Source organism: Alosa alosa, chromosome 3 (genome assembly GCF_017589495.1).
Source record: "Alosa alosa isolate M-15738 ecotype Scorff River chromosome 3, AALO_Geno_1.1, whole genome shotgun sequence".
Taxonomy (NCBI): Eukaryota; Metazoa; Chordata; class Actinopteri; order Clupeiformes; family Clupeidae; genus Alosa; species Alosa alosa.
The window spans coordinates 14,574,103-14,600,003 of NC_063191.1; the positions used below are offsets into that span (position 1 = coordinate 14,574,103).

Genomic DNA, 25,901 nt, shown 5'->3' on the forward strand with positions numbered 1-25,901 from the left:
CTCTACATCACTCTCTCTCTATCACTCTCCATCTTCTCTCCACTCCATTCCCAATCTCCTGTTCTCCCCATTCTCTCTTCATCTGCTTCCCTCCTTCTCCTCTCCCCCCTCTCTCCTCTGTCTCTCTCTCTCCCCCTCTCTCCTCTGTCTCTCTCTCTCCCCCCCCCTCTCCTCTGTCTCTCCCCCCCTCTCCTCTGTCTCTCTCTCTCCCCCTCTCTCCTCTGTCTCTCTCTCTCCCCCTCTCCTCTGTCTTTGCGCCATGAGCTTTCGCACTAATCCACGCCTGTGGAATGAATTCACCGGTCGGGTCTAATCCTCTCAGCATGCAGACACTCTCTCTCTCTCTCTCTCTCACACACACACACACAGCACTTCTCTGGCAACGGGCCTGTGGAGGGGTACAGAGAAACAGAAAGAAAAGAGGGGACGTAAACGAGAAGGAGACAGAAAGAAAGAAGAGGGAGAGAGAGGAGAGAGAGAGAGAGAGAGAGAGAGAGAGAGAGAGAGAGAGAGAGAGAGAGAGAGAGAGAGAGAGAGAGAGAGAGAGAGAGAGAGAGAGAGAGAGAGAGTGTGTGTGTATGAGGGAGGGTGGTGTTGTGTCGTGTCCTCGGTCACAGCGGCTCTGTGGGCTAGCAGCTAATCGGAGTTAGCGTGGCGTTAACTACAGTCTGGCCCTGCTCCCAACTCTCTTAGTGCAGCACACTCACACACACACAAACACACCAATACACACTCACTCAAAGACACACATACACAAACACACACACACACACACAGCCATGTGCTTTATGGATATGCCAACAGGAAATGTGAATGTTGTGAGTCAAGCATGCATGCTGTACACGACATGACCACATGTGCACAAAGACACACACACAGAGACAGACAAACAGACAGACATAAACACACGCACACAGAGAGGCATCACTCAAGCACACACAATCACAAACTACCACACACACACACCTTGCCACGGCCACACATATCGCAAAACACACACACGCAGTCTTACAACATCAAGCTCCCTCCCTCACACACAGAAAAAACAAACACCTGTGACTTACAAAACTCTCTGCATCCATTTGCAAATGCTCAACAGCCCAAAACACAAACACTTGTGTTTGTCCAACACCAGGCTTGCACACAGACAGACACACTCACTCCTCCTCCACACTCAGCACACAGTGAACACACAGATCACACACTAATCCCGGCGCAGTGAGCTGCCTGCAACAACAGCGGCGCTCAGGGAGCAGTGAGGGGTTAGGTGCCTTGCTCAAGGGCACTTCAGCCATGCCTACTGGTCGGGGTTCGAACCAGCAACCCTCCAGTTACAAGTCCGAAGCGCTAACCAGTAGGCCACGGCTGCCCCATAAGACCCAGATTGAAACATATCGATGAGTAAAGTGGCAAAAGAGTAGAGGTCGAGGAACCGATGGTCATCGGAGTAAAGGGGACACGACATCTCAAAGGAAATTCAGCATTGAGCTTGGTTGGGGTTTGGGCTCAGGACTTCAGAGGCTTCAAATAAACTCTGCATTGAGTTTACAACCTGGTGTGTGTTTGGATCCCCACACATCACAATGTTCAAATTCAGTCTGCAGTAAACATCACTAGTTGATGGCTAGTTTTACACACATACATCCCCCATCCCCAACACACACTAACACACACACGCCCCTACAGGCAGCATCCATAATGCATAGGTACGTGATTGCTTATGCATGATAGATTTGTGTGTGTCACACACTTTGCTGCTCCCGCCTCCTCATGTCTTATTACACACTCAGTGGCCAAGTCTCTAAACACACACACACACACACACACACACACACACACACACACTCTAAAGCCTCTCCAATCACACACAGGCTTACTGACAACTTCACACCAAGCTTTGGCCAATTACCACAGTTTCAGGTTCTAGCACAGGGGATGGCGTGTGGGTGTTTCTATCTAGAACTTTACTTTCTCGCATCGGCCCGGATCCGCCCGCCAAGCATTTGACATTTGGTTATCAGGCTACTTGAGACATTTTTTTCCCCATTTCTTTCCTGCGATAGAGATGACGTTGGTTAGCTTTAATGCAAACTGCTTTTCACTCTCCTTAGAGAACGTTTACAATGTCAATGTAAAAACATCATGTTAAATAGAGATAACATCATGTTAAACTAAGTTAACTCTTAGTTATCTCCTTTGCAGCAGATCTAACGTGAACATTATGCGATCCATTTAATTGGGAAAGCGTCTGCACTCACGAGAGGGAGACAGCGCCGCAGGTTCCAGCTGGCTTGTCATTGTTTATAATTGACATCTCCATCTTATAAGAAACTTTTAAAAGGAAATCATGAAGGCAACAGTAGTTCCCACTACTGACCATTTAAAAACTGTGAGAGGGCCCAGCCGTAGGTACAGCACTAGCCACAGCGGAGCAGGCAGAAGATCATTGAGAAATAAACGTGTCTTAAAGCGACAGTGCACAGTTTATACATGTGTTAAACAGCATACAATTAGCAGTATTTTTAAGCAATTAATATTTTAAAATAAATATATTTTTCATACTAAATTATAGGCTATTATGTGTTTTAAGTTTGCCTACCCCTGTTCTAGCAACACCGATCAAGACGCCGGAGTGGCCACTACAATCACACACCAGCTCTAACAATCAGACAAGAGAATAGGTGCTTGCATTCTAAACACTCTAAACAGCACACACACACACATCAAATCAAAGACCATACGGTCTTGATGCCTCTCCAATCAAAAGCACTCCCGCCCCCAGTCCAACCTCTCCAATCACCCATCTCACCCCCCTCTCCAGTCGAATTCCCGCCCCCAGTCCAACCTCTCCAATCACCCATCTCACCCCCCTCTCCAGTCGAATTCCCGCCCGCTCTTTCAGCCTCTCCAATCAAATGCCAGGCCTTCCGCTGCCTCTCCAATCACATGATGGCACTCTCTCTGGGCCATCGGAGAAGATAAGAGAGGCTGTTGTCATAAACCATATCATTCTCCAGATAAGGCATCTAATAATAACATAATTAAAAGAAAGAGAAGAGAAGAGGGAGAATAGAGAAAAGGCAAGGAAGAGGAAGAGTGGAAGGAGTGAAGATAAGAGGAGAAGAAAAGAGAAAAGAGAAGAGAAAAGAAGAGAGGGGGCTAAAGGGGGAATATGAGAGAGAACTACTGAATGAGAGAGAGAGTGAGAGAGAGAGAGAGAGAGAGAGAGAGCGAGAGTGTGTGTGAGTGAGTGAGTGAGAGTGAGATAGCAACAGGCAGAGTAAGAGAGGGATGGGGAGGGAGAGAAAGAGAAAAAAGGGTATGGGAGAAAAAGCAAGAGAGGGTGGGGTAGAGAGAGGGGGAGAGAGAGAGAGAGAGAGAGAGAGAGAGAGAGAGAGAGAGAGAAAACTTAAGAGTCTTAAGAGAATGAGTCTCAGGTAGAGGACGTTAAGAGAGCGAGAAATAAGACATTCTGTACAGAGCAACACTTCACCCAACTTCACCCAGCGGACTGAATAAAGCAAGAGTAGCAGGTCGTGACTGGGTAATACAACAGAGATGCGTAGCACACATTACAACTTTCGCTAACTTTCACTTAGCTCATCAATATTTCATTAGCAGTGTGACCTACGGCTTTGAAAGCGCCGCGTGCACTCACTGCCAGCAAAGCCTGTTGAGCTAGCTGGGCTGGCTGGAGTGGAATTGAATTTGTTGAGAAGCTACTATGTGGTCTCTTCCACAGCCCTGTTAGAGCCTCATAGATCAATACTATACCACTACACAGCCTGGCTGTACAGAGCTTAGAAAACACACACACACACACACAAAATGTACTGACACATCTCAGGTGTGTGAATGTGTGTGTGCGCACGTCTGTTGAGAGTGGAGTGAGGTGTGTGTGTGTGTGTGTGTGTGTGTGTGTGCGCAGTGAGGCAGTGTGTGATGTGATGGAGAGGGTTAAGGAGCCCCAGTGGTGAGCAGCAGATGGCCCAGCTCTGGGGTCTCACTGCATGGGAGCTGGACCCTAAACTAACCCCTACACACACACACACACACACACACACACACACACACACACAAAAGCAACAACATTGGAAAATACACTCACAACCTGTGTGTGTATGTGAGTGTGTGTGTGTGTAAGTTTCCATGTCCTGTGGAACCGTGTGACATCTGCCGAGCAGGAGGAGATCTGAGTGCCCTGGAGAAACACGCCCTGATGACACGACAAGCACAGAGAAGAGTCTGTGTGTGTGTGTGTGTGTTCATCACTTGCAAATGGGTACATTTGTGTATGTGAAGTGTTTGTTGTGTGTGTGTGTGTATGCGTGCGTGCGTGCGTGCGTGTATATATACATTGTGTGAAAAAGTGCTCCACAAATCTCACTTAACAAGCCTGCTTCTCCCATAAACTCACCCAGACCACATGGGTGCACAAAGGAACACGCACACACTCGCACGCATATTAATTTCATGTAGAGATGAAGGCACATAAACCAGCACTAAGGAACTATTTTCACAGAAAACAATTATTAGCGGTAAGTGATCAGTGGAAACCAACAGCAACAGAGTTATTTAATATTCCAGTCCAACTGTGCTGACTCATGGTCCACACACACACACATACTTTCTCTCTCTCCCATACACGCTTGTGTGGGCAGGCATACACACCGACACACACACACATTTCTTCTTCCCATCCCGAAAGCTTTGTTACATGTAAGAGGCCACACACACACACAGAGAGAGAGAGAGAGAGAGAGAGAGAGAGAGAGAGAGAGAGAGAGAGAGAGAGAGAGAGAGACTAACGCACAGATTATAACATCTGAGGAGAGCCATCGTCGGCCAAAAGACCACACCACACAACTCAAATCCCACTTCTCCTGCCCACCATTATGAGTCGGCTCCATCCAAGGGCACGGACGCCGCTGTACCACTAAATGCCCACATCATACCCAGCTGGCTTCACCATGGTGCCCAGTCTTTCCACAGAGCAGCAGAAACTCGGCTGGCCAGACACCGGCCTGGCAGCGCCAACCCTACCATTTTCACCAGACGAACAGCTGGCAAAATGAACCCGGAGTCACTGCCACAGGAGGAGGAGTCTGGGGCCTCTGAACACACGGCAGCGAGCACTTCAAATGACCAATCAGTGGGTCCTGCTGCTGCAGTGGCCACTGGCCATTCCGTTACACTTAAAACATTTAATTATCAGGTCGAGGCTCTTATCCAATGTCACCTGCAGGATAGCGCGCGCACACACACGCGCACACACCTCTCCCCTCTCTCTCTCTCTCTCTCTCAATTAAATTTTCAATTTAATGTGCTTCATTGGCATGGCGGTTCAGGTTACAATATTGCCAACGCAACTGAATAGTACTAAAGCAATAATAAAACCATAATAATAATATAAAGAAAAATATTAAATGAATGAGAAATTAAGAACGGGCTTTAACACATCGTCATGTCAACGGGACACAATACAAACAACTGAAAGCCACATGTCGCCGCCATCACCATTACAAAAGCAACCAATGGCGTGGTAAGGATTTCACCATAAACCCACCATAGTCGTCTCGTCTGACACCAGGGCCAGGAGTGGCACCGTTAGGCGTGCCCTGATCTCTCGCCATGTCTGCAGCTGATGATGAAACCCCAGGTAACGGATTCTGTGGCCGCTAGGCGTGCAGTAATCACTAGCCCTACTGCAGCTGTAGTGTGTGTGTGTGTGTGTGTGTGTGTGTGTGTGTATCGACTGGCGTCTGTGTCGGATGTCTCGCCTTGGGCCACCTCTGTAACTAGGGGCTGAAACATCACCATAGCGCTGGATATGGACGGCTGTCAGTCGGTTTTTACAACGTCTCTGCTGGTCACGGACAAACAGCATCTGTGACCTTGCCAGAGCCTCACATTATCGTTACTAGTGCCATTCGTGAATAACGAGCAGAGTAGGTGAGGAGATAGAAAACCATTTGTTTACAGTAACCCGTGCAGAATGGTCTAAGCTAAGGCACAGACCTTTCTGACCATCCCATAAGAAGACCGGCAACATTTCAGAAAGAAAAACTGCAATCTCTCTTCCCATCACCTTTAGAACTGTAAATACTGGACCCCTTCTCAGAGATTTTCCAGATCTGGAAAAGGATAGTTCATTGTCCAAACTTTTTTTTCCTAGGCCTGGCCAGACCATGGTAATTATTAAATTACATGACTGCAGCGCACAGCCATGAGTAGCCTCGACCGCACTATCCCCGAGACTAACTACCAGGGTTGATTACACGTTGGCAGTAATCATAAAACTGAACTGACTCACAAGGAACTTTTAATCCAAGACCCACTCTCAGCAAAGCCTTTTTGCTCTGCGACCAGAGAACTTTGACTAGATGAGCGCAGCAGCACACTGCTTCAATTTACAGCCCTTCTCAGCAGACTGCTCAACGGGATACTTTTGTCTGTCTGTCAGAACTGACCGCTACTAAGAGGACAGGGAAATGACCCAAGATGACCGCAGCCCTGACACGCAGGGAGGGACGGCCATAGCAGCGGTGAAAAAGCGGACGAGCTCTCCGGCACGACTCCCCGAGAGCCAGGAGAGGAACTTATCATTCTCTGGGCTCTCTGTCCATTAATCCTGCGTTGCTCTCTCCCTTTTCTCCCTGAAGGGAATCTATGTCTCTCATTCAGATGGCGTCTCGCCAATGATCGCATCGCTGGCTGTTATTCTCTGTACAGAGAGAGAGAGAGAGAGAGAGAGAGAGAGAGAGAGAGAGAGAGAGAGAGAGAGAGAGAGAGAGAGAGAGAGAGAGAGAGAGAGAGAGAGACTAACGCACAGATTATAACATCCGAGGAGAGCCATCGTCGGCCAGCGCGAGACAAAAGGCGCTTTTAGATTAAATGGGCTGTAACTGTTTTTCGGGGAACGCGACAGCGTTTCTGAACAGACAACGGCGACAAGAGAGATAGGAGGTAATTAAGTGAGCGAGGGAGGAGAGGAGGAGAGGAGAGGGCGGGGGGACTGGCGGAGGTTCGCAGACGTGCTGGAGAGGAAGATTCACCACAAGCTTTCAGAGTAATCACAGAAGCACAGGGAAGGCCCATGCAAGAATGAGAGGGGGACAGGGGAGACGACGGGTTCCATGTCTCACACACAAACACCACACACACACCTGCATAAACAAACATGCATAAAGACCCTGAAACTACCCCTGGAAAGCATATTTTTAAGATAAAAATCTCTCATTCAACAGAGCGCAAATAAAGTAAGAACACACCTGTACCTCTACTTCATCAGCAATTAAACAACGCTACACCAAGTGTAGACCATCCCCTCTCACACACACACACACACACACACAATCAAACAGCAATCAAACACACTCACACACACTCAGCAATCAAACAAGGCTACATCAAATTCAGACCACACACACACACACACACACACACACACACACACACACACACACACACACACACACACAGCAATCAAACACACACACACACTTCCCCAGCCCCTGCATCCCCTCACCTCTCGGATCTTGTCCCTCTTCTCCTTGACGTCCGGGTCAGCGGGGTCTCCGTCGTTAATGCCCAGCAGCTTGGGCAGGGGCACTGGCGGCAGCGGCTTGGGCCCCCCATCCCGGCGCTTCAGGTCTCGGCCAGCTTGCTCTTCTCCGTCTGGATCTCGGCGTGGAGCTCCTCCTTGGACTTGCGCAGCTTCTCCTTGGCCTCCTGCAGCGCTCGCTCGTGGTCCGCACGGATCTTGTCGCGCAGGCTCTCTTCCTCCTGCCTGCTCCAGCACAAAACAAACAAACAAGCAAATATGTCAATAAAACACACAAACAAAGTTCACATATGAAGTCATTCAGTAGATATCTCATGTTGAGTAGATATTCTGAATCACTTTACTCGTCAAGCCTGTCCACACATCACCCACCCACAAACATACATACATGTCAATAAACAAACAAACAAACAAATAAATAAACTAGATGTACCGCAGAGCGGTACAAAATATGACCACCGCCCAGTCCAGCACATTTTTTCCACGAAAATAAATCACGCTGAAAGGCCTATATGATTCTAACTGTCTCACTAAATTGCATTATCCACACTCAATTCTCACTGGTATCTGCTAGACAACAAGTAACCATGCTATCCCTTGAGATCAACATACAAAAAAAATATGGTCCTTCTAAACCCTACGGTTCTCGAGATATTCACAGAAAACTGTGTCTGCCCTACCCTCCTTTCGGGGGGTCCAGTCCAGCGGGGGCTACAGATCAAAACGAAAAACACACAATCTGACTAAACCTATATGCATATTACAGCAAATGTTTTGCTTATCTGTTTTATTATGACCACCGCGCAGCGAAGGAGCGGTCATAATAAAACAGATAAGCAAAACATTTGAAGTTCACGTATAAAGTCATTCAGTAGACAGCTCAAGTGTCTGAGTAGATAAGTAGATATTCTGAATCACTATTCTTCTCCAGCTTGCCCCCCCCCACAAACAAACAAGCGCATGAACAAACAAATGCTTATCGTTCACATATGAAGTCATTCGGTCAACAGCTCAAGTCTCAAGAGCAGACAGTCTGAGTCACTCTTCAACTCTACCCCTTCCTCACACACACACACACACACACGATAACATTTGTTATTTACTGTACAATTTATTTCTGAAGTCAGTTGTGCTTGCTCCATTCCATTTGGAAGCCCAGATCCGTAATCACTAGACCATCACCACCAAAACTGTAGACAATAGACACACATGTAGCCTATAATCCACGTGGAGTGTACTGTGGGCCTTGGCAGCACTGCTAACAGTGTGAGTGAGGGCTTTGTGTTGGGCTGAACCTCCTGACCACCACAAACAATAACAGGCAGCTGACCAAAGGAAGAGGAAGTGATCTAGCCTAGCAATCCATCTGATAAGGTCACTGGGCTAATGAAGCCTTCTGTGTGTTATATAACACACACACACACACACACACACTGTACTGCATTACATGAGGTGAAGTTTAGGGGGGAAAACAGCCATATTGTGAATTGACTAGCCCACTGCTTAGTGCCCATGGATTTGTGTGCAAGACTGGGTGTGTCCATGAACAAACAAATGCTTATCGCTCACATATGAAGTCATTCGGTCCAACAGCTCAAGTCTCAAGAGCAGACAGTCTGAGTCACTCTTCAACTCTACCCCTTCCTCACACACACACACACACACACACACACACACGATAACATTTGTTATTTACTGTACAATTTATTTCTGAAGTCAGTTGTGCTTGCTCCATTCCATTTGGAAGCCCAGATCCATTAATCACTAGACCATCACCACCAAACTGTAGACAATAGACACACATGTAGCCTATAATCCACGTGGAGTGTACTGTGGGCCTTGGCAGCACTGCTAACAGTGTGAGTGAGGGCTTTGTGTTGGGCTGAACCTCCTGACCACCACAGACAATAACAGGCAGCTGACCACAGGAAGAGGAAGTGATCTAGCCTAGCAATCCATCTGATAAGGTCACTGGGCTAATGAAGCCTTCTGTGTGTTATATAACACACACACACACACACACTGTACTGCATTACATGAGGTGAAGTTTAGGGGGGAAAACAGCCACTTTGTGACTTGACTAGCCCACTGCTTAGTGCCTATGGATTTGTGTGCAAGACTGGGTGTGTGTCCATGTGTTTTCTCCTGTGTGTCTGTATACAGTCTGTGTGTGATACTGTACAGTGTGTGTGTGTGTGTGTGTGCTCAGCTGCTATGCTCCAGTTGATGGGGAGGCTCCGGCTGCTGCTCCTCCTGCTGAGATGAATGCGTGCATGCAACATGCCACACGATCATACAGTGAGTCATCACCACAGCCCGGCCCCTCAGGAGCATATCATGCATGCATCACACACACACACACACGATGCACACAATGCATTGACCCTATGCATCTCACACTCACACACACACACACACACACATTTATAGCCACTTATGAGGTGAGTGAACATTATAGGGGTGTGTGTGTGTCTGTGTGTGTGTTTTTAAACACACTACTACAGTAGAAATCCTGTCTTACAAATACACACACACGCTTCTTTAAAAGAGGTCAAAACTATAGAGTGACAAAGAAGTATTAAAAACAGGTTCTTTGGTACACAAGTTGTAGGCTCTGCTATGAAAAAGAGGTCAGTGGTATAGACGGCCACGTCAGCAGCTTTGTTCAGACTGGCCACTGGCTGCTTCGGCCTCCTCCCTCCAGAAGCCTCAGGCTAGCAGTGGGCCCTTGGCCCAGGGAAAGAGGACACAGCAGGGAGGTTCGACACTCAACACGCCCCCCCCCCGACATGCAAGGCTATGGATGGAGGTTGTGGGATTAAAAGAGAAGAAATGAAAGCAAACAACCAAACACACAAACAAGGCCACTCATCAGCAGCAACAAAAAAAGTTTGGCCTGTTGTGTAACATCTTCCCACTGAGCCCAGTAGTCAGAGGAACCGTTTCCACGGCGTTCGGTAAAAAGAACAATTTTATAAATCACGCCGGCGCTTAAGCACCAGCCAAATGCAGGATGGAAACATCAACATCAACTCTCAGAATTTAAAAATAAAAAAAGTACAACGTGTTATGCAACATCAGACTCATAACAGTTATAAATATTTATACGGAGACGTGTCTAGTGAAGTTAATTGACAGAAAATGTGTTTGCGTTGGCCTGGGCTTCAACCATTAGCATAACTGCGGGGGAGAGAGGTACACACTCCGAGACACTAACGAGCATCGATCTCAGGCCTGGATCTCTTTCAACACACACATGACACACACACACACACACACACACACAGGTTCAAGCACACAAACACTCACTCGCTCATACACACTCCTCAGCAGGTGTTTCAGACCCATGTGGATGTGGTCATCTGCACGCAGCGAGTCTGCTTGATGGGATGCTGGCTGGACATCCGGTGGCCCTGATCTGGCCAGGCTCTATTACAAAGTGTGTTTTCCATTTGGTCAGTGGTGAGGGGGAGGTTAAACACACGATCCATAAATGCCCAAAGGCAGTGTGTGTTGTGAATATATATGAGTGGTGGAAAGAGTAGGTGTGTGAGAGCACTGAGAGAGACTGTGTGTGTGTGTCTGTATGGGTGTGTGTGTGCATACAGTGTATGAATATTGACACAAATTTTATCTGCAAATGTGTTTTTGTTGTTTGAATATGGACACAATTTTAGGTATGTGGAGTGTGTGTGTGCATCCGTATGTGTGTGTGTATGTGCATCTGTGTGTGTGTGTGCATCCGTATGTGTGTGTGTACGTGCATCTGTGTGTGTGTGTGTGTGTGCATCCGTATGTGTGTGTGTATGTGCATCTGTGTGTGTGTGTGTGTGTGTGTTTTCTAATGGATGTCATGCAGGTCCAAAAGGCCACACAGATGACTGTAAACACCAATAATCCCGTAGCACATTACAATCGCCTGATGTGCTGTGGTCTAATGTGTATGCAAGCACTCTCGTCGTTGCTAATGGATTCACCTACAAATCTGCCACCCTTAGCACTTCTCACCCCCCCTCTCTCCATCCATCACTCCTCTCTCTCTTTTTTTTTGTGTTTATACTTAAATGCTCCATCCATCACTCCTCTCTCTCTCTCTTTTTTACATGTTCTCTGCATCATTCGCTCAGCATCATTCTCCCTTTTTTCTCCTGTCGTCACTCAATCTCTCTCTCTCTCTCTCTCTCTCTCTCTCTCACCATTTGCTGAGCCATTCACCGTGGTGTCGTCACAGTGATTTCATGCGCGGCTCATAATGTCAAACACGCTATTAGGAGCATGTCAACATCTGCCCGACTCAATTAGCCTCACCGAGACGCGGCCAATCAACCGGCAGAGCACCACATCGGCAGCATCTGCACGGCGGCCCCCCCTGTTTCAGCTACAAATAGCCATTCTCCAACCAAGACACCATCAGCCTCACTCCTGCTATCTGCATGCTAGGGCTAGGATAATGAGTTCAGGAGAGCGTACAATTGACATCTCTATTCCTAGAAACCCTATCTTCGGTGTCCCATAAGGAGTAGGAACACGTAAATAAAATAGAATAGAATAGAATAGAATACTTTATTGTCATGCCTGCATGAAAAGTATCTTTGGTCTCACTGGTAAGAGTAGTAGAAAGCACATAGGAAACATAGAGTAGACACCATAGATATATATACATAGATGATTGTATATATATCTATGGTAGACACATAGTAGACACATTCATTCCATTACACATAGACATCCACAGGATTGACACAGCACATTACATGTACCCCCTCCCTCTAGCCCCCACACACACAGTTTTGATTGATATTATTCTATCATGATCATGATATTATTTCTTTTCATTCTATTTTTAATTAATATGTTTAATTAAAAAGTAAACCATGAAATACGTGACGGACATAATGTTACAAGCATTCTATACAGTGTCATATATAGAGGTTCCCTAGCAACATAAGAAGTTCTATACATCCCAGTGTTCATGTGTGCTCTAGTCTTCCTAATGCTCAGTGGGATAAAAGAGCAGGTAGTGTTGTCACAATACCAAAATTATGACTTCGATATGATACCTGCCATAAATATCACGATGCTCGATGCTGAAACGATACTACGGCGAAATCCTAAGATATCTGGAAAAGAAAGGACTCATACCTCCTCCAAGTGTATTAAGTCATTTGTGTTGAATTCGGTGCACTTTTGTAGTGTGCAGGTCAATTCTGGGTTCTAAACTTCCTACATAATTATTATTTTTATAGTCAGTAAAATAGTAGGCCTACTTTGTGTGATTAAGTCCTTTATTTTTTGTTATAGTTCATTTAGATTGTGTTGTGTTTTGCCAATAAAGTAGCTTTAAATAGCCAAACTAGGCTAGATCAAGGTCAGTGTTGAAATTACTGCATGCAAATCACTGAATGCTATGCAGAGGGGCCTAATCTTTAGGCCATCTGATGTACAGTATATAGTAGGCTTCCCTAGGCCTTCCCCGTGTTCATGGGATTTCTTTGACAGTTGCAAAGGGAAAAATGTGAGGATAGTCTTCTTTGCCCAGTGTACAATTCTGACGTTCCAACCACTCAGGTCTTAGCCAGATAGGCCTACACCATTACCTGTTGCAATATGTCTGTGTGCATTCCTACATTAGCCTACGTCTATTTCTTTGATAACATGATTTGCTACAACGTAACAATAAGCCGCTATTATTATTAGGACTTAACACGCTTTGGTGGTATTATATGCTGTGGGCTTTAATTAGCGCATTTCGGGTAGCCTATCCTACATCTGGGCAATACTTATTGAACAAATTGCAGTCTACATGGCATGACAAATATTACCAGTAGTACTGACCGAACATGAAATAGATTGTTTACAAGTTATGGTAATGATACTGGTAAAATGATTACAGCTCGTTATGTCTCGTCAAAATTCATTGATGAAGGAAGGTTAAACTTTATCCCAGAGAACCTTACTCGCTTTCAATTTAGCCTAGACTAAAACAGAAGAGAAGAACTTGCCACTAACCATGTAGTCGTGTTTTCTATAGCATATTCGTTAACCTGCCGTTCTTTGAACAGAAATGTTGGGATATGTCTGCGAGGTGTTTAGCCAAGTTCCATGCGTAGCCTACTGCTTTTAAATGACTTTGAAACATATTTCACAAACGGGCCTCTGTGTACCTGATGGCTTGCCTTCACTATTCGCGATGTATCTGAAATAGTTGCAGATTTCACTTCACCTTTGTTTTATCCACAAGGCCGAGGACGATCGGCAAAGAACTATTGTGTGTTGACGTTGGCTGCGCACTCACTTACTCAGAGCTGCCTGCTTGACACGCCCACTTGCCTAGATGCATGCAAGGAGCAATGAGAGCAGCAGTTCACGCAGACACAGAACGTTAATTTTAATAAAGTATTGATTCTAAAAACGTCGGAAATCGTATCGTTTTTTGCATGAAGGCATCGTGATACCTTTTTAGTATCGATACACCGTGCAACACTAAGAGCAGGGTGCAGCTCCACACACTCTTGTTCCTGTTGTCTTGTGAAGTGTGGGCTCTGATGCTGCACTCTGAGCCTGCTCTGACAGACACCAGGCAGGTGCACACACACACACACACACACACACACACACACACACACACACACACACACACACACACACACACACACACACACACACACACACACACACACACACACACACACACGCTCACTCAATCTCACATACACACTAAACACACACACGGCGGCAACATGAAGGATGGAGCGAGCCTGCCATGGCAACAATGGCGAAGCCAAGAAACGTCTTTTAGCCATGGCAACGCAATATGAGAGAGCGATATATGGATGGAGAGTCACAAGATAGAGAGAAAGAAGGAAAAGAGGTGGGAGGAAGAATCAAAGAACAAAAGAAAGAGAAAGAGAGGGATGTGGGAGGCATTGGCTGAGGCTTATTCAGACAATGAAAGTGGCCTTTTCTCTTCCCTTCTTCACACATAAAGAGAGGAAGATGTATACGTATGCCTCTATAGTAGGGCTGCACAATTCATTCGCTTTTAATCTAAATTTAGCTATTAGCTAATGATAAAGGCTGTGATTAATAGTGCAGCACACAACTCTGTCCAATGGTTAATCTCGTCACATCTATGATTCTTAAATTCACGTCATCTTCCTTGTGTGACAGACAGTGAAGCTCACCCGACAGGAGTGCTGTGCTTCTCAGGCACGACGAATGCTCACCAATCAGAAGTGGCACAGCTTAAAGCAAAATTTGGAATATTGAACTGAGACTTGACTTTCAAAAATGATATCGCAAATCAAATCACAATATCTGTCAGAAAAACTCATGCTGCCCTACGCTATAGACATTTCATACGTTTTGGAAACAGTGTACAATGTTATGGTTATGCCTATGAATCCTCTTTTCTCAGTTGAAGAAAGAGGTCTTGCTGCAGTCACTTTGCCCCTATTTGCCCAAGGGGACCTCACACACACACACAGCTTGGGGTGATTGGAAACCTTCCAATTGCCAAGAGCAGTTTCTACTGGGATCAAATGTCACAAAGCAGTTTTAGGGGCCAGAGAAGTCAGCGTCTCTGACAAGCCGGACAGATCAGCCCTGCAGTCCCTCACACGCACACACACACACACACACACACCCCACCCACATACAAACACACAGTCAGTCCCCCCACTCCTTTCTCTTTCTGAACACACACACACACAGGCCAACAAAACTGAACACACAGCCGCACAATGAGTCCCCACAGAGCTGACCGAACTGACAGCTACATATAGAGACCTACAACACAAACACACACACACACACACACTAGAGCGAACCCCAAATACACACACAAAGCCTTATACAGCATGCACAACACACAACTCAAACCCACATCACACATACACACAAAGCCTTATACAGCATGGACACTGACAACAAGCAGATCCATGACATGACAACACACACACACACACACACACACACTCTCAAATCTCTCACAAGAGGCCCTTCACAAAACCCAGAGACCCTTTACACAGCAGCGCATTGAGCTTTTGTTTTGTGGTTTCTCTCGTCTCATTCTGAAGCTTACCCTAAAGAGAGATGGAGAGAGAGAGAGAGAGAGAGAGAGGCAGAAAGACACAGAGGGAGAAAGAGAGGAGATCAGGAGGCAGAAAGAGGGAGAGGGAGGAAGGGAGAGACAGAGGGAAAGAGAGACTTTGAGAGGGTGAAGTGACAATGAGGGAAGAGATAGAGAGAAGATGGAGAAAACAAAAGAGGAAAGATCATCCAATTGATGAGAGAGAAAAAAAGGGAGGATAGAAGAACCCCCACCTCCTTTTATCATCTTGGGCTAGCTGGAGGTTTTCTGCACTGCCAGACCTATTAGCAACAGACAGGAGATGTGATAACAGAGACTCCCTTACGCTCTAATATCTGGGCCTAGACTGTGACACACACACACACACCTCCCTTTTGTTCTTGTGGCGATGACGATGGTGATTATGCTGCTGCATTATCAAGCCAAATTTCTGTGTGCAGTGCAGTTCCAGTGGACAGCGCAGTGCATGAGGCGCAGTGACAAAATGATGTGTCTGCCCGCTGGATCACAGTGGCGTTGTGGTGGAGAGGCACAGTGACAGGCAGAGCTGATTTAAATGTGAAGAGGCCGAAATAAATGGGGTCGCAAAATAAGGATCTGATGATCTGATGTTGGCCCACAAACATGCACACACGCACACACACACAACCACACACACACAAAATACCCCAGAGAACTAACCTGAAATACAATCTCATTCTCTCAGTCTCTCTCTCGGTCCACACACACACACAGTTCTCCTGAGACTCAACCAGGGCGAGCCACTCTCTTCTCTCTTCACATTAGCGTGCACCTGGGGAGACTTTGCCTCTTCGCTGCTGTCCTACACCCATAGGCTGCCCCCAACTCCACAGAGAGTTCCAGAAAGAGTCCTCTCAGACAGTCAGGCACGCAGACAGCCATCTCAACAGACAGACAGTCATACGAGGGAATGGGGGAAGTTTATAAAACCTGCAGTGAGGTTATAAGGTTATGAGGTTATATAAGACGTAAATGACAAGTATGACGAGACGACTCCTTCAACTCTCACTTTGGTCGGAACACTCTGCTGTGCTCATCTCATTATGCCCCCCCCTTCCCAGGTGTGTGTGTGTGTGTGTGTGTGTGTGTGTGTGTGTGAGATTACCTGGGTCCTTTAAAATGCAGCCGCCACTTTGTTCTGCCCTGTTTACGCTCTGAATCTGCAATCTGCTTAGAAGATTGAGCAGCTGCGCCTTTCTCTCCATCCATCCCTCTTTCCATCTCTCTTTCCCCGCCTCCCTCCCTCCCATCTTTCTCGCTCTCTCTCTACCTCCTCCCCTGTGGAACACCCTCAGCCCAAAGGAGACACATCAGTGCAGTAAAGAGTGGGACTGACACACACACACACAGAGTGAACAGGCAGCCACACATGTAAATACAAGTAGCACACAAACAAACACAGCTGCACCGCAGGGGTTTTAGAGAAGACCCCCCAGTTAGGGTAACAGCGAGGAACGAGAGAGAGAGAGAGAAAGAAAGAAAGAAAGAAAGAAAGAAAGAAAGAAAGAAAGAAAGAAAGAAAAGAAAAGAAAGAAAGAAAGAAAGAAAGAAAGAAAGAAAGAAAGAAAGAAAGAAAGAAAGAAAGAAAGAAAGAAAGAAAGAAAGAAAGAAAGAAAGAAAGAAAGAAAGAAAGAAAGAAAGAAAGAAAGCTTTGATCTGACGATAAAACACACAGAGGTGTGCCGTGAAGCTCCGTGCCTTCTGGTGGGTGAGTGGGGGTTTTGAGCCATAATGGCTGATCTCAGACACAGTTGCTGTGGGGTGTAGAGCCAACATGGCGTCTCCTCAGACATTGTTTCAGTGGACTGCAGGGTCTCTCACACAGACAAGCCCATCATGCATTCCCTAAATAAGCATCCCTAAATAAGCAAGAGGAAACACAGCTGAATCCCCTTTGGGTTAAAGGTATTTTCACCTGAAAATGGCTTTTCATAACTGTACAATAATCCCCATGAAGTTAACACTACGGCGAAGAGCCAACGCAGGGGTCCCTTGGGTGGAGTTTTGTTATAGTGCAGAGCCAAAGCAGCATTTCCTGAACAGACACAGAACCATAACAAGAGTCCCTCAGATAGCAACTGCAGGGCACAGAGCCAAAATGGAGTCCCCTGTTGTTGAGTTTCTGTGAAGCACAGAGATCCGTAATGGAGTTCCCGAGATGGAGTTACCGCCTGGCCTAGTTCACCCCAAGGCAGAAACAATGCCGCTTAACTGCTCAGATTTCCTTTATTTTATTCTCTCTCTCTCTCTCTAACGCCTGGCCCAACCTCAGGAAGGGAGAGCGTGAGCGAGCAGGCCGAGGAGCTGGTCCGTGTGTTTGTTTGCTGGCCGTCTGAGTGACCCCTCAAGCGGAGAGCGCTCCTGGGAACAGTCGGCCGACGCTATCGGCTCCCGCTGTGGCCCTCTAAGTGGGGCCAGTCAGGCTTCAGTGGCCCTCAATGCCACACTGGATGACCGGGTCCCTTCAAACACTCTCAGGCTTACCTTCTTTCCATCATTTCTTCTCTTTCCCTCGCTTTCTTGCTAACATTGTCTACACTGGCTCTCAATATGTTTTAGAATTGTTTTAAACGTTAACGGATTACTTTTAAAGGAGAAATCCAGCCGATTTTTACATGGATCTTGATCGCAAGATGTCGCCGAATACGGTCAATAGGAAATATAAATGACCAAAATCGGTGCTACCGAACTGGAGTAGCTGCAGCTAATGGCCAGTACTCCCATTGAGCTACAATGCTAGGTCTGGGAGAATCATCTACCGATTTTGGTCGTTATTTTTCCTATCGACAGTACTCAGCGACGTGTAGCGATCAAGATCCATGTCAAAATCAGCCGAATTTCTCCTTTAAGGCTCTTTATGGCCTCTCTCCCAGTTATAGATCTGACCTGTTTGTGCAGGTGAACATAGCACTTACTTTGAGATCTTTGGGTGGAGGATTTTTAACATTTAACTTTCAGAAGCCTGGCTAAAAACTTAAGGGGACAGATCATTTGCCGTCATGGCCCCAAGGCTCTGGAAGGAGTTGCCTGAAGAATCAAGATCATCCTTTAAGTCTCTCCTTAAACCCACTTTTATCGCCTTTCCTGACTTTGTGAGTTTAAATTTATTTTGATCTGTCTAGGGTTCATTTCTATTAAAGGCTATTAAAGGGACCTTCTTATAGATGATTGTATTGTTTTTACATCTAAAAGTGTTTTTTTTTTTTTTTTTTTTATGCTTGTATTCTCCGCTTAATTTAACTTTTTTTTTAACCAATTGCTTTTGTTTGTTTTCTTTTGAAATCTAAATGTTTTTTTTTTTATTCTGCCTTTGTAAAGCACTTGGTAACTTGATTTTAGAAAAGTGCTCTATAAATAAAGACCATTATAATTATTATTGCCTATAAATAAAGACCATTATAATTATTATGGTCTTAATCTTTCTCCCTTCTTTCCTTCCTTCTTTTTCTATTTTTCTTTCCCCCTCACTGGTTTCCCTCCCTCTCTGGATGTCTCCTGTTAAGTATAAGTATAAGTATATATACTCTTTTGATCCCGTGAGGGAAATTTGGTCTCTGCATTTATCCCAATCCATGAATTAGTGAAACACACTCAGCACACAGTGAAGTGAAGCACACACTAATCCCGGCGCTCGGGGAGCAGTGAGGGGTTAGGTGCCTTGCTCAAGGACACTTCAGCCGTTCCCACTGGTCGGGGCTCGAAACGGCAGCCCTCCGGTTACAGGTCCGGAGTGCTAACCAGTGGGCCACGGCTGCCCACTGTTGTGGGCTCTCCTCCTGCTCTTCCTCCTCCTGCTCTTCCTCCTCCTCTCCCCTCTTGTGGTCTCTGGGTGTGTCCTGGTTTTGTGCTGACCCATTTGGCTTAATGAAGGATGGCAGTAGGAAGAGAATGCGCCAGTCCTTGTGTGTGCTGAACAGTGCCTGTGTGTGTGTGTGTGTGTGTGTGTGTGTCAGACTGAATGTGTGTCTGCCCTTCTAACAGGCCTCTGGGCTTAAGTGTTACAGCGGGAGACAGTCCCCTGAGATTTTGTCACAGGACGGCTGCCAGATATCCAACTCACTCACCTGCATCTAACACTTCCAGAACGTTCCGCCAGCATCACTCTGAGACTTCCATCCAATAGTCTCCATCCCTCATTATCTTGCTCTTTCTCTCTGCCCTCCTCTCCCTCGCTCACATCACCTGCTCCTTTCTTCTTTCGCTCTTTTATGGCCCTTATGGAGCCCGACCCTTTCATTCCACCATTTTATCCCTGACACCATCCATCACTCATTCTGTTCCCTTTTGGAACTTATTTTTCTCACTCCTTTTCAATCTCTTGCTCACTTGCTTTCTCTCTCTCTCACCCACACACAATCTTACAGACACTTAGGCATACACACACACACACACACACACACACACACACACAGACACAGACAGACACAGACGACACAGTAGTCTTTACAGAAGGCTCGGCACCATTACACCGCAGAAGTTGATGGACAGAGACAAAGTGATATATATTCCAACAAGCTCAGCCTGAGAGATGTCGACTAGCACGGCAGAATGAGCGAGCTAACCCGAGGAAGAGGCAAACGAGCGGAGGAAAAGGAAAATTGATGTGAACATCACGAAAAGAGAGAGCGACCGAAACGACCACGTGGAGTAAATAGCAAGGCAGCATCGCCTCACTCCTAAATATGCAAATCTTAAGAAAAAAAAAAAAAACATTGCAGTTTCGCAGCGTCCCAAATAGTCACTTCTCAGTTTCATAGCCCCATCAGACACGGCCTTTTTACTTCTGATGGACGTTCTCTGGCTTCTCGTTTTCACTTCCTCACGAGTGCGTAAGTGACTCCGCCGGCGGTTCGCGTCTGCATCCCTCTTCAGTTCCTGTTACTGCGGTTACGGCAGTAACTCGCTGCCACGGCATCGCGGCCTGAGAGGGGTCACATTTAATCACCAAGGGAACGGTCCCTCATCCAATTCACTTAGAATACCACCCACGTCTGTTAATACACGCACAACGCACGCTCAGGCGAAGTCACCCTTTGACCTTGGCTTTGATTGGACCGAAATCTCTCTCTCGATCACTCACTCACTCCCGCCTCTGAGCGGTAAGGTCAGGAGGCATCAGCAATATCCCATTTAACAGCATATGAGAGATTTACAAGGGATAAGGGAGGCGAGGCGAGGGGGACCTGCACAAGCTGGACTGGAGTGGACTGGCTGTCAGAGCCCTGGCTCAGGTCTGGCACCCTGGTGGGTCAGACTGGGAGGACGAGTGGAAACTGGCATGCAGAGTTGGCAGAGAGAGAGAGAGAGAGAGAGAGAGAGAGAGAGAGAGAGAGAGAGAGAGACTGTTGTCTTAGGCAAGAATCTGGGTGCTTTATTCATGTACAGACACACATAGGGTCAGCCTTGACCGCTTAAACACACACTTAGGGGCAGTAACAGATACGGCATCATTACAGTGCACAGTGTCACATAACTTATTTGAGGAGCCCAAGAGCTCCAGCTCAGACATGTTAGTAAGGGGCTCTCACCTCATACTGAAAGCATGAGTCATCGCAAGCACCTGACACACACACACACACACACACACACACACACACCAGTTACAGAAAGATAAACAAAAACACTCATGCCTGAATATGCATGCGTGCACACGCACACACGTATGCATATATGCCCAAACACAAACAAGCAAACAGTAAAGGTTTTCTTCTGAGCCTCTTGGGAGATTGAGGTTAATGTGGGTGCAGGTAATGCAGCTCAGACTCATTAGGACTGCAACACCGTAATACCTCAGTCCCACTGAGAACCTTTTAATTCAGGCTACTGATGTATATTGTACCTGTATGGCATTGTTTGGGTATGGGTGCAAAATGCTACAGTTGAACTGTTCATCTTGCTACAGTTGAACTGTTCATCTTTCACCTGATGAACAATTTTCACTACAGCAGCTCCAGTGGGCATTAAAAATCATTGGATTAATGTGTTTGAGAAGGACAAAGGAGATGGGGGACCTCTCCCCCTACATTCACCGCATTGATATCAGAGCAAATCTGATGATAAACTCAGCAACTTTTTTGAGCAATGTTGCAGGGGAATGGTTGTGGTTCTGGCACATTCCTATTGATTTTGACCAACAATTTGTTTTCTAAAGAACCATCAGCAGGCAAAGTTTCATGATCATCAGAACATATGGAACAGGTTGTGTGCTCCAAAAGTTGCTCCCATGTATCATCACCTTAAGCCTTTGCCCCTTTTAATCTCCCATGATCTCCCTCAGGAGCGTCTCATGTCTTTGTGATGCAATTTAACATCCATCCACGCATGCATCCATTTTTTATCCGTAGTTCTCACCTGATACATTATCTAGTTTCGCGTGTGAAAAAGGGCTTCTGTCTGAAGAAATGAAGAAGCAGGACTCGAAATGTGCATACCAGGACTATGACAGGACTCTCACAGGAAGGCATTAGTCTCCTTCCTGGTTTCTGTGTAATACAGGGCACCTAAGCATGCATTACTTTAATATCTATAGGCCTAGTTTCACTAACCTTGACACCAGGAGACTTATGCCTCTCATGACTACTAGCCACTGCTCCAGTAGCACGGTGATAACCTGGTGATTAAGCTTGGCCACAGCAGAAGCTGATCTCCATGTACATACTCAGCAGCAGCACTAGGGTAAACTTGACATCAATCCCCTTAGCCTTGGTAGAGCCGAGGAAGAGCCCATGGAGGGCAGGGGTAAAGAAGAGCAGAAGTGCAGAGAGCGACAGCCCATGGAGGGCAGGGGTAAAGAAGAGCAGAAGTGCAGAGAGCGACAGCCCATGGAGGGCAGGGGTAAAGAAGAGCAGAAGTGCAGAGAGGGACAGCCCATGGAGGGCAGGGGTAAAGAAGTGCAGAAGTGCAGAGAGGGACAGCCCATGGAGGGCAGGGGTCAAAGAAGAGCAGAAGTGCAGAGAGCGACAGCCCATGGAGGGCAGGGGTAAAGAAGAGCAGAAGTGCAGAGAGGGACAGCCCATGGAGGGCAGGGGTAAAGAAGTGCAGCGAGCAGAAAATGACAGGGTTAATCTAAATGGAGAAGTACAAAGTGCAAGCAGAGAGAGACACATGACAACAAAATAGAAATGTAGTGGGGAAATTACAGAACTGAAGGGGTGTCTCTTGTTTCTTTTCAGTCAGATTTATCCCAATCGCATTTAGCCTTGTTCTAGCAGTGCATTACCACAAGCAAAGCATGGGATTATACGATACGCAATTTGTCTTTTTCCTAAGAGTCCTACTCTTGTCATCTTCATTCATTGCTGTTGTTCTGACGCGCGGTTAACACTTGTTCAAAGCTGCTTACAGACCAGCTTTGATGAGCAGCCATTCTAACCAACCGTGCAGGACAAACTCATTTCAAAGAACAACCCCCAGTGTAGAAAAAACAGTTTGAAACAGTAGAAGGCAGCAGAAGAAGAATCTGCGATCGTCTGGCATTTCAATGGGCAGGTTTGGGGAAAGGTGTTGTGAGAATGGAATGTCGCTCACTGTCAAGGAGCTGCAGTCATTTTCTACACTGGCCTGACCAGAGGCACTGTGTCCTAATGTGTCCTTTACACAAATACCTGCAGCATGACTGTCATAGACAAGGAGGGAGGGAGGGAGGGAGGGACACCTGGGAAGGGGAGATAATGAAAAAGAAAAGATAAAAGAATGTGGAACAAAAGAACACAGAGGAAAAGAATGCAAAGGCAAAATCGGAGGAGAGGAAAAAGGAGGATGTAGTAGAGATGAAGGAAAGAGAGTATGATCAAGAGGCGGATGGAGACAGTAAACGGTGACACACACACACACACAGTCTCACTGTCTTGTTCACCACTCTACAAACACACACCAGAGTGGGGAGATGATCTCATCGGGAGGAAGGCTGGCACTAATGAATTCTCCAGTCTCCAGAACATCTACTAGGCACACACACACACACACACCACCACTTAAAAGCCGATCTACTGAGGAGGCAAACCACACATACACAAGAAACTCATTTAAGTCTACCATAAGGGATTACAAATAAATTGTGTGTGTGTGTGTGTGTGTGTGTGTGTGTGTGTGTGTGTGTGTGTGTGTGTGTGCGCAATTACACTTGAACACAATGAGGATCTGGCAGCGCGACTCACATGTGCGTTTTAAAGAAAACTCCGAACATAACAGATTAGCAAGCCTCAGCCGCTAACATCATCAGTGCTGACAGAGCTAGCGGTCATTCACAGGGGCCGGGTGGCTAAATATAGACACAGACAAGGGCCACAGCTGGGACACACACATACTCACATTCACAATAAGACTCACAAGATTACCTGCAGCCTCCAAGCAGAAGAACATATAGCCTATACATTACACACTTGCATCTACATAATGCACACACTATATGGACTACATTATGCATTATACAGCATACATTATACATGCATGAATATTCTCAGTGTGCCAGCGCTGTTCTAGGAACAGGTTTTTCCATCAGCTCACAGTACATGGTAGTGGTAATGATGTATGCTACAGACGGCAAAGAGCTCTTCTATACGGCTGAGGTGAGAGAGGGGGGAGGGGAGACTGAGGCCGAGCATGTGGGCAAGTGGCTGACCGAGAAACCGCAGCTTAGGCGTTGGGTGTCTCGTCTGACTGAGAAGTGTAGTCTGTGTGTGTGCAGTGTTTCCTCTAGGATTTTTTTAAGCAGGGGGGGCAGGCCTGTCCGAACCACCCCCCCCACCGTCCCACGGAAATGACAACTGACACTTCGCTGCAACACAAACAATTATATGTATTCACCTCTATTCACACACAATTTAGGCATTATTTTTTTAGTTGTGATTGAGCTGTATATTTGGAGAATCTACAACAGGTCTGCACAATGAATTTTGAAAGGCAACTGCGACTATTGTACTGTCTGCCCCATTTCTGATACCGTGGGGGAAGAAAATTAAACCGTGGGGGGCCGCCACTACCAAATCAACATAGAGGAAACACTGGTGTGTGTGTTTGCAAGAGACCGAGAGTTAGTGAGAACGTGTGAAAAAGCAAACCAGAGTGAGAAAGAGGGTCAATAGTGCAAGAGCATGCACAGTTCTGTGCAAACGATTTAGGCATTTTTCTTTAACATTTATTTATTTTATTGCACCTTAGTATTCTCATGCATTAGTTATTCTGCATGCTCTACAAAACTATGCTGTTAAAATTATGCATATCATTTTGAAAGCATCTCATCTTCACACATGCCTCAGACCTTTGCAGACTAAGGCCAGGGTTAAAAGGGCAAGGGTCAAATCAGTGGCTGCCTGGAATTTGTTTTTTTATTATTGTTTGGACATTTAGTATCTCCTTATAAATCAACCGTAATTGATTTAGTTTCATTCTTAATCTTAATTCCTTTCCTTCCTTGTCGTGTATGAAAACTCCAGTTGGTATTGTCCTACGTGTTTATACCAATGTCGGTATCTTTGTGATCTCACCTTGTTCACTCGTCTTTGTAAAGTTGTATTAAAAGTTAAAATCACAAACAAAAGACAACACATGGATGCAATTTAACATCTCAGCAGAAGGTGATTTCCACAGGAAGAGAGCCGAGGGCCAATCAGTCCGAGCGGACCAAAAAGGGCTCCCACGACTTTGCCTGAGAGACGGCGGAGACAGACAGCTCTCAGACGTCTGATGACAGCAGTGACCGTCCAGCTCGTCGCCTCGGGCCAATTCCTGAAAAACGGGCTGGTGCTCACGCAGATGATGAGTGGGCAGCAGCACGTACCAAGCGAGCCCCGAGTTTCAGCCACGTGCGTGTGTGCGTGCCTCAAACAAATCATCTCACCACTCCGGACGCACATGTCTTTGGATTAGCGAGCGCCCACTATCTTGGCACAAGACCAGCAAAGAGAGATGGTTCTTCATTAGGTTCTGTTTTTAGTAGGTTCAGTTCCCATGTTAAGGCTTTGACTATGCCAAGGAATGCTTTTTTGGCAGGTAGTGTTCTTCAGAACTAGAAATGGTTCCTCAGGGCCCCAAATTGGTACTGTATACAGTTCTAAATAACCCCTCAACGGAGAGTTCTAAATACGGCCTTTAAGATTTAGGCCGACTTTTGCAGAGCTAGACCTCGCAAAACCACAAGAACCAAGCAAGCCGGTCTTTTGCCTTTTCCAAGGAGAGCAGGCTTTAAGCCTTGCACAATTGCCCCACATACTGTACATCCACTAG

General features: G+C 46.3%; 1 protein-coding gene across 1 annotated transcript in view; it reads right to left on the reverse strand.

Moving 5' to 3' along the window:
- Positions 1 to 25,901, reverse strand: part of man1a2 (mannosidase, alpha, class 1A, member 2) — a 104,821-nt gene that overhangs the window by 71,922 nt on the left and 6,998 nt on the right. Inside the window, 2 exon segments of the mRNA XM_048238802.1 lie at positions 7,529 to 7,648; positions 7,651 to 7,789. Coding sequence (XP_048094759.1) covers positions 7,529 to 7,648; positions 7,651 to 7,789 — 259 coding nt within the window.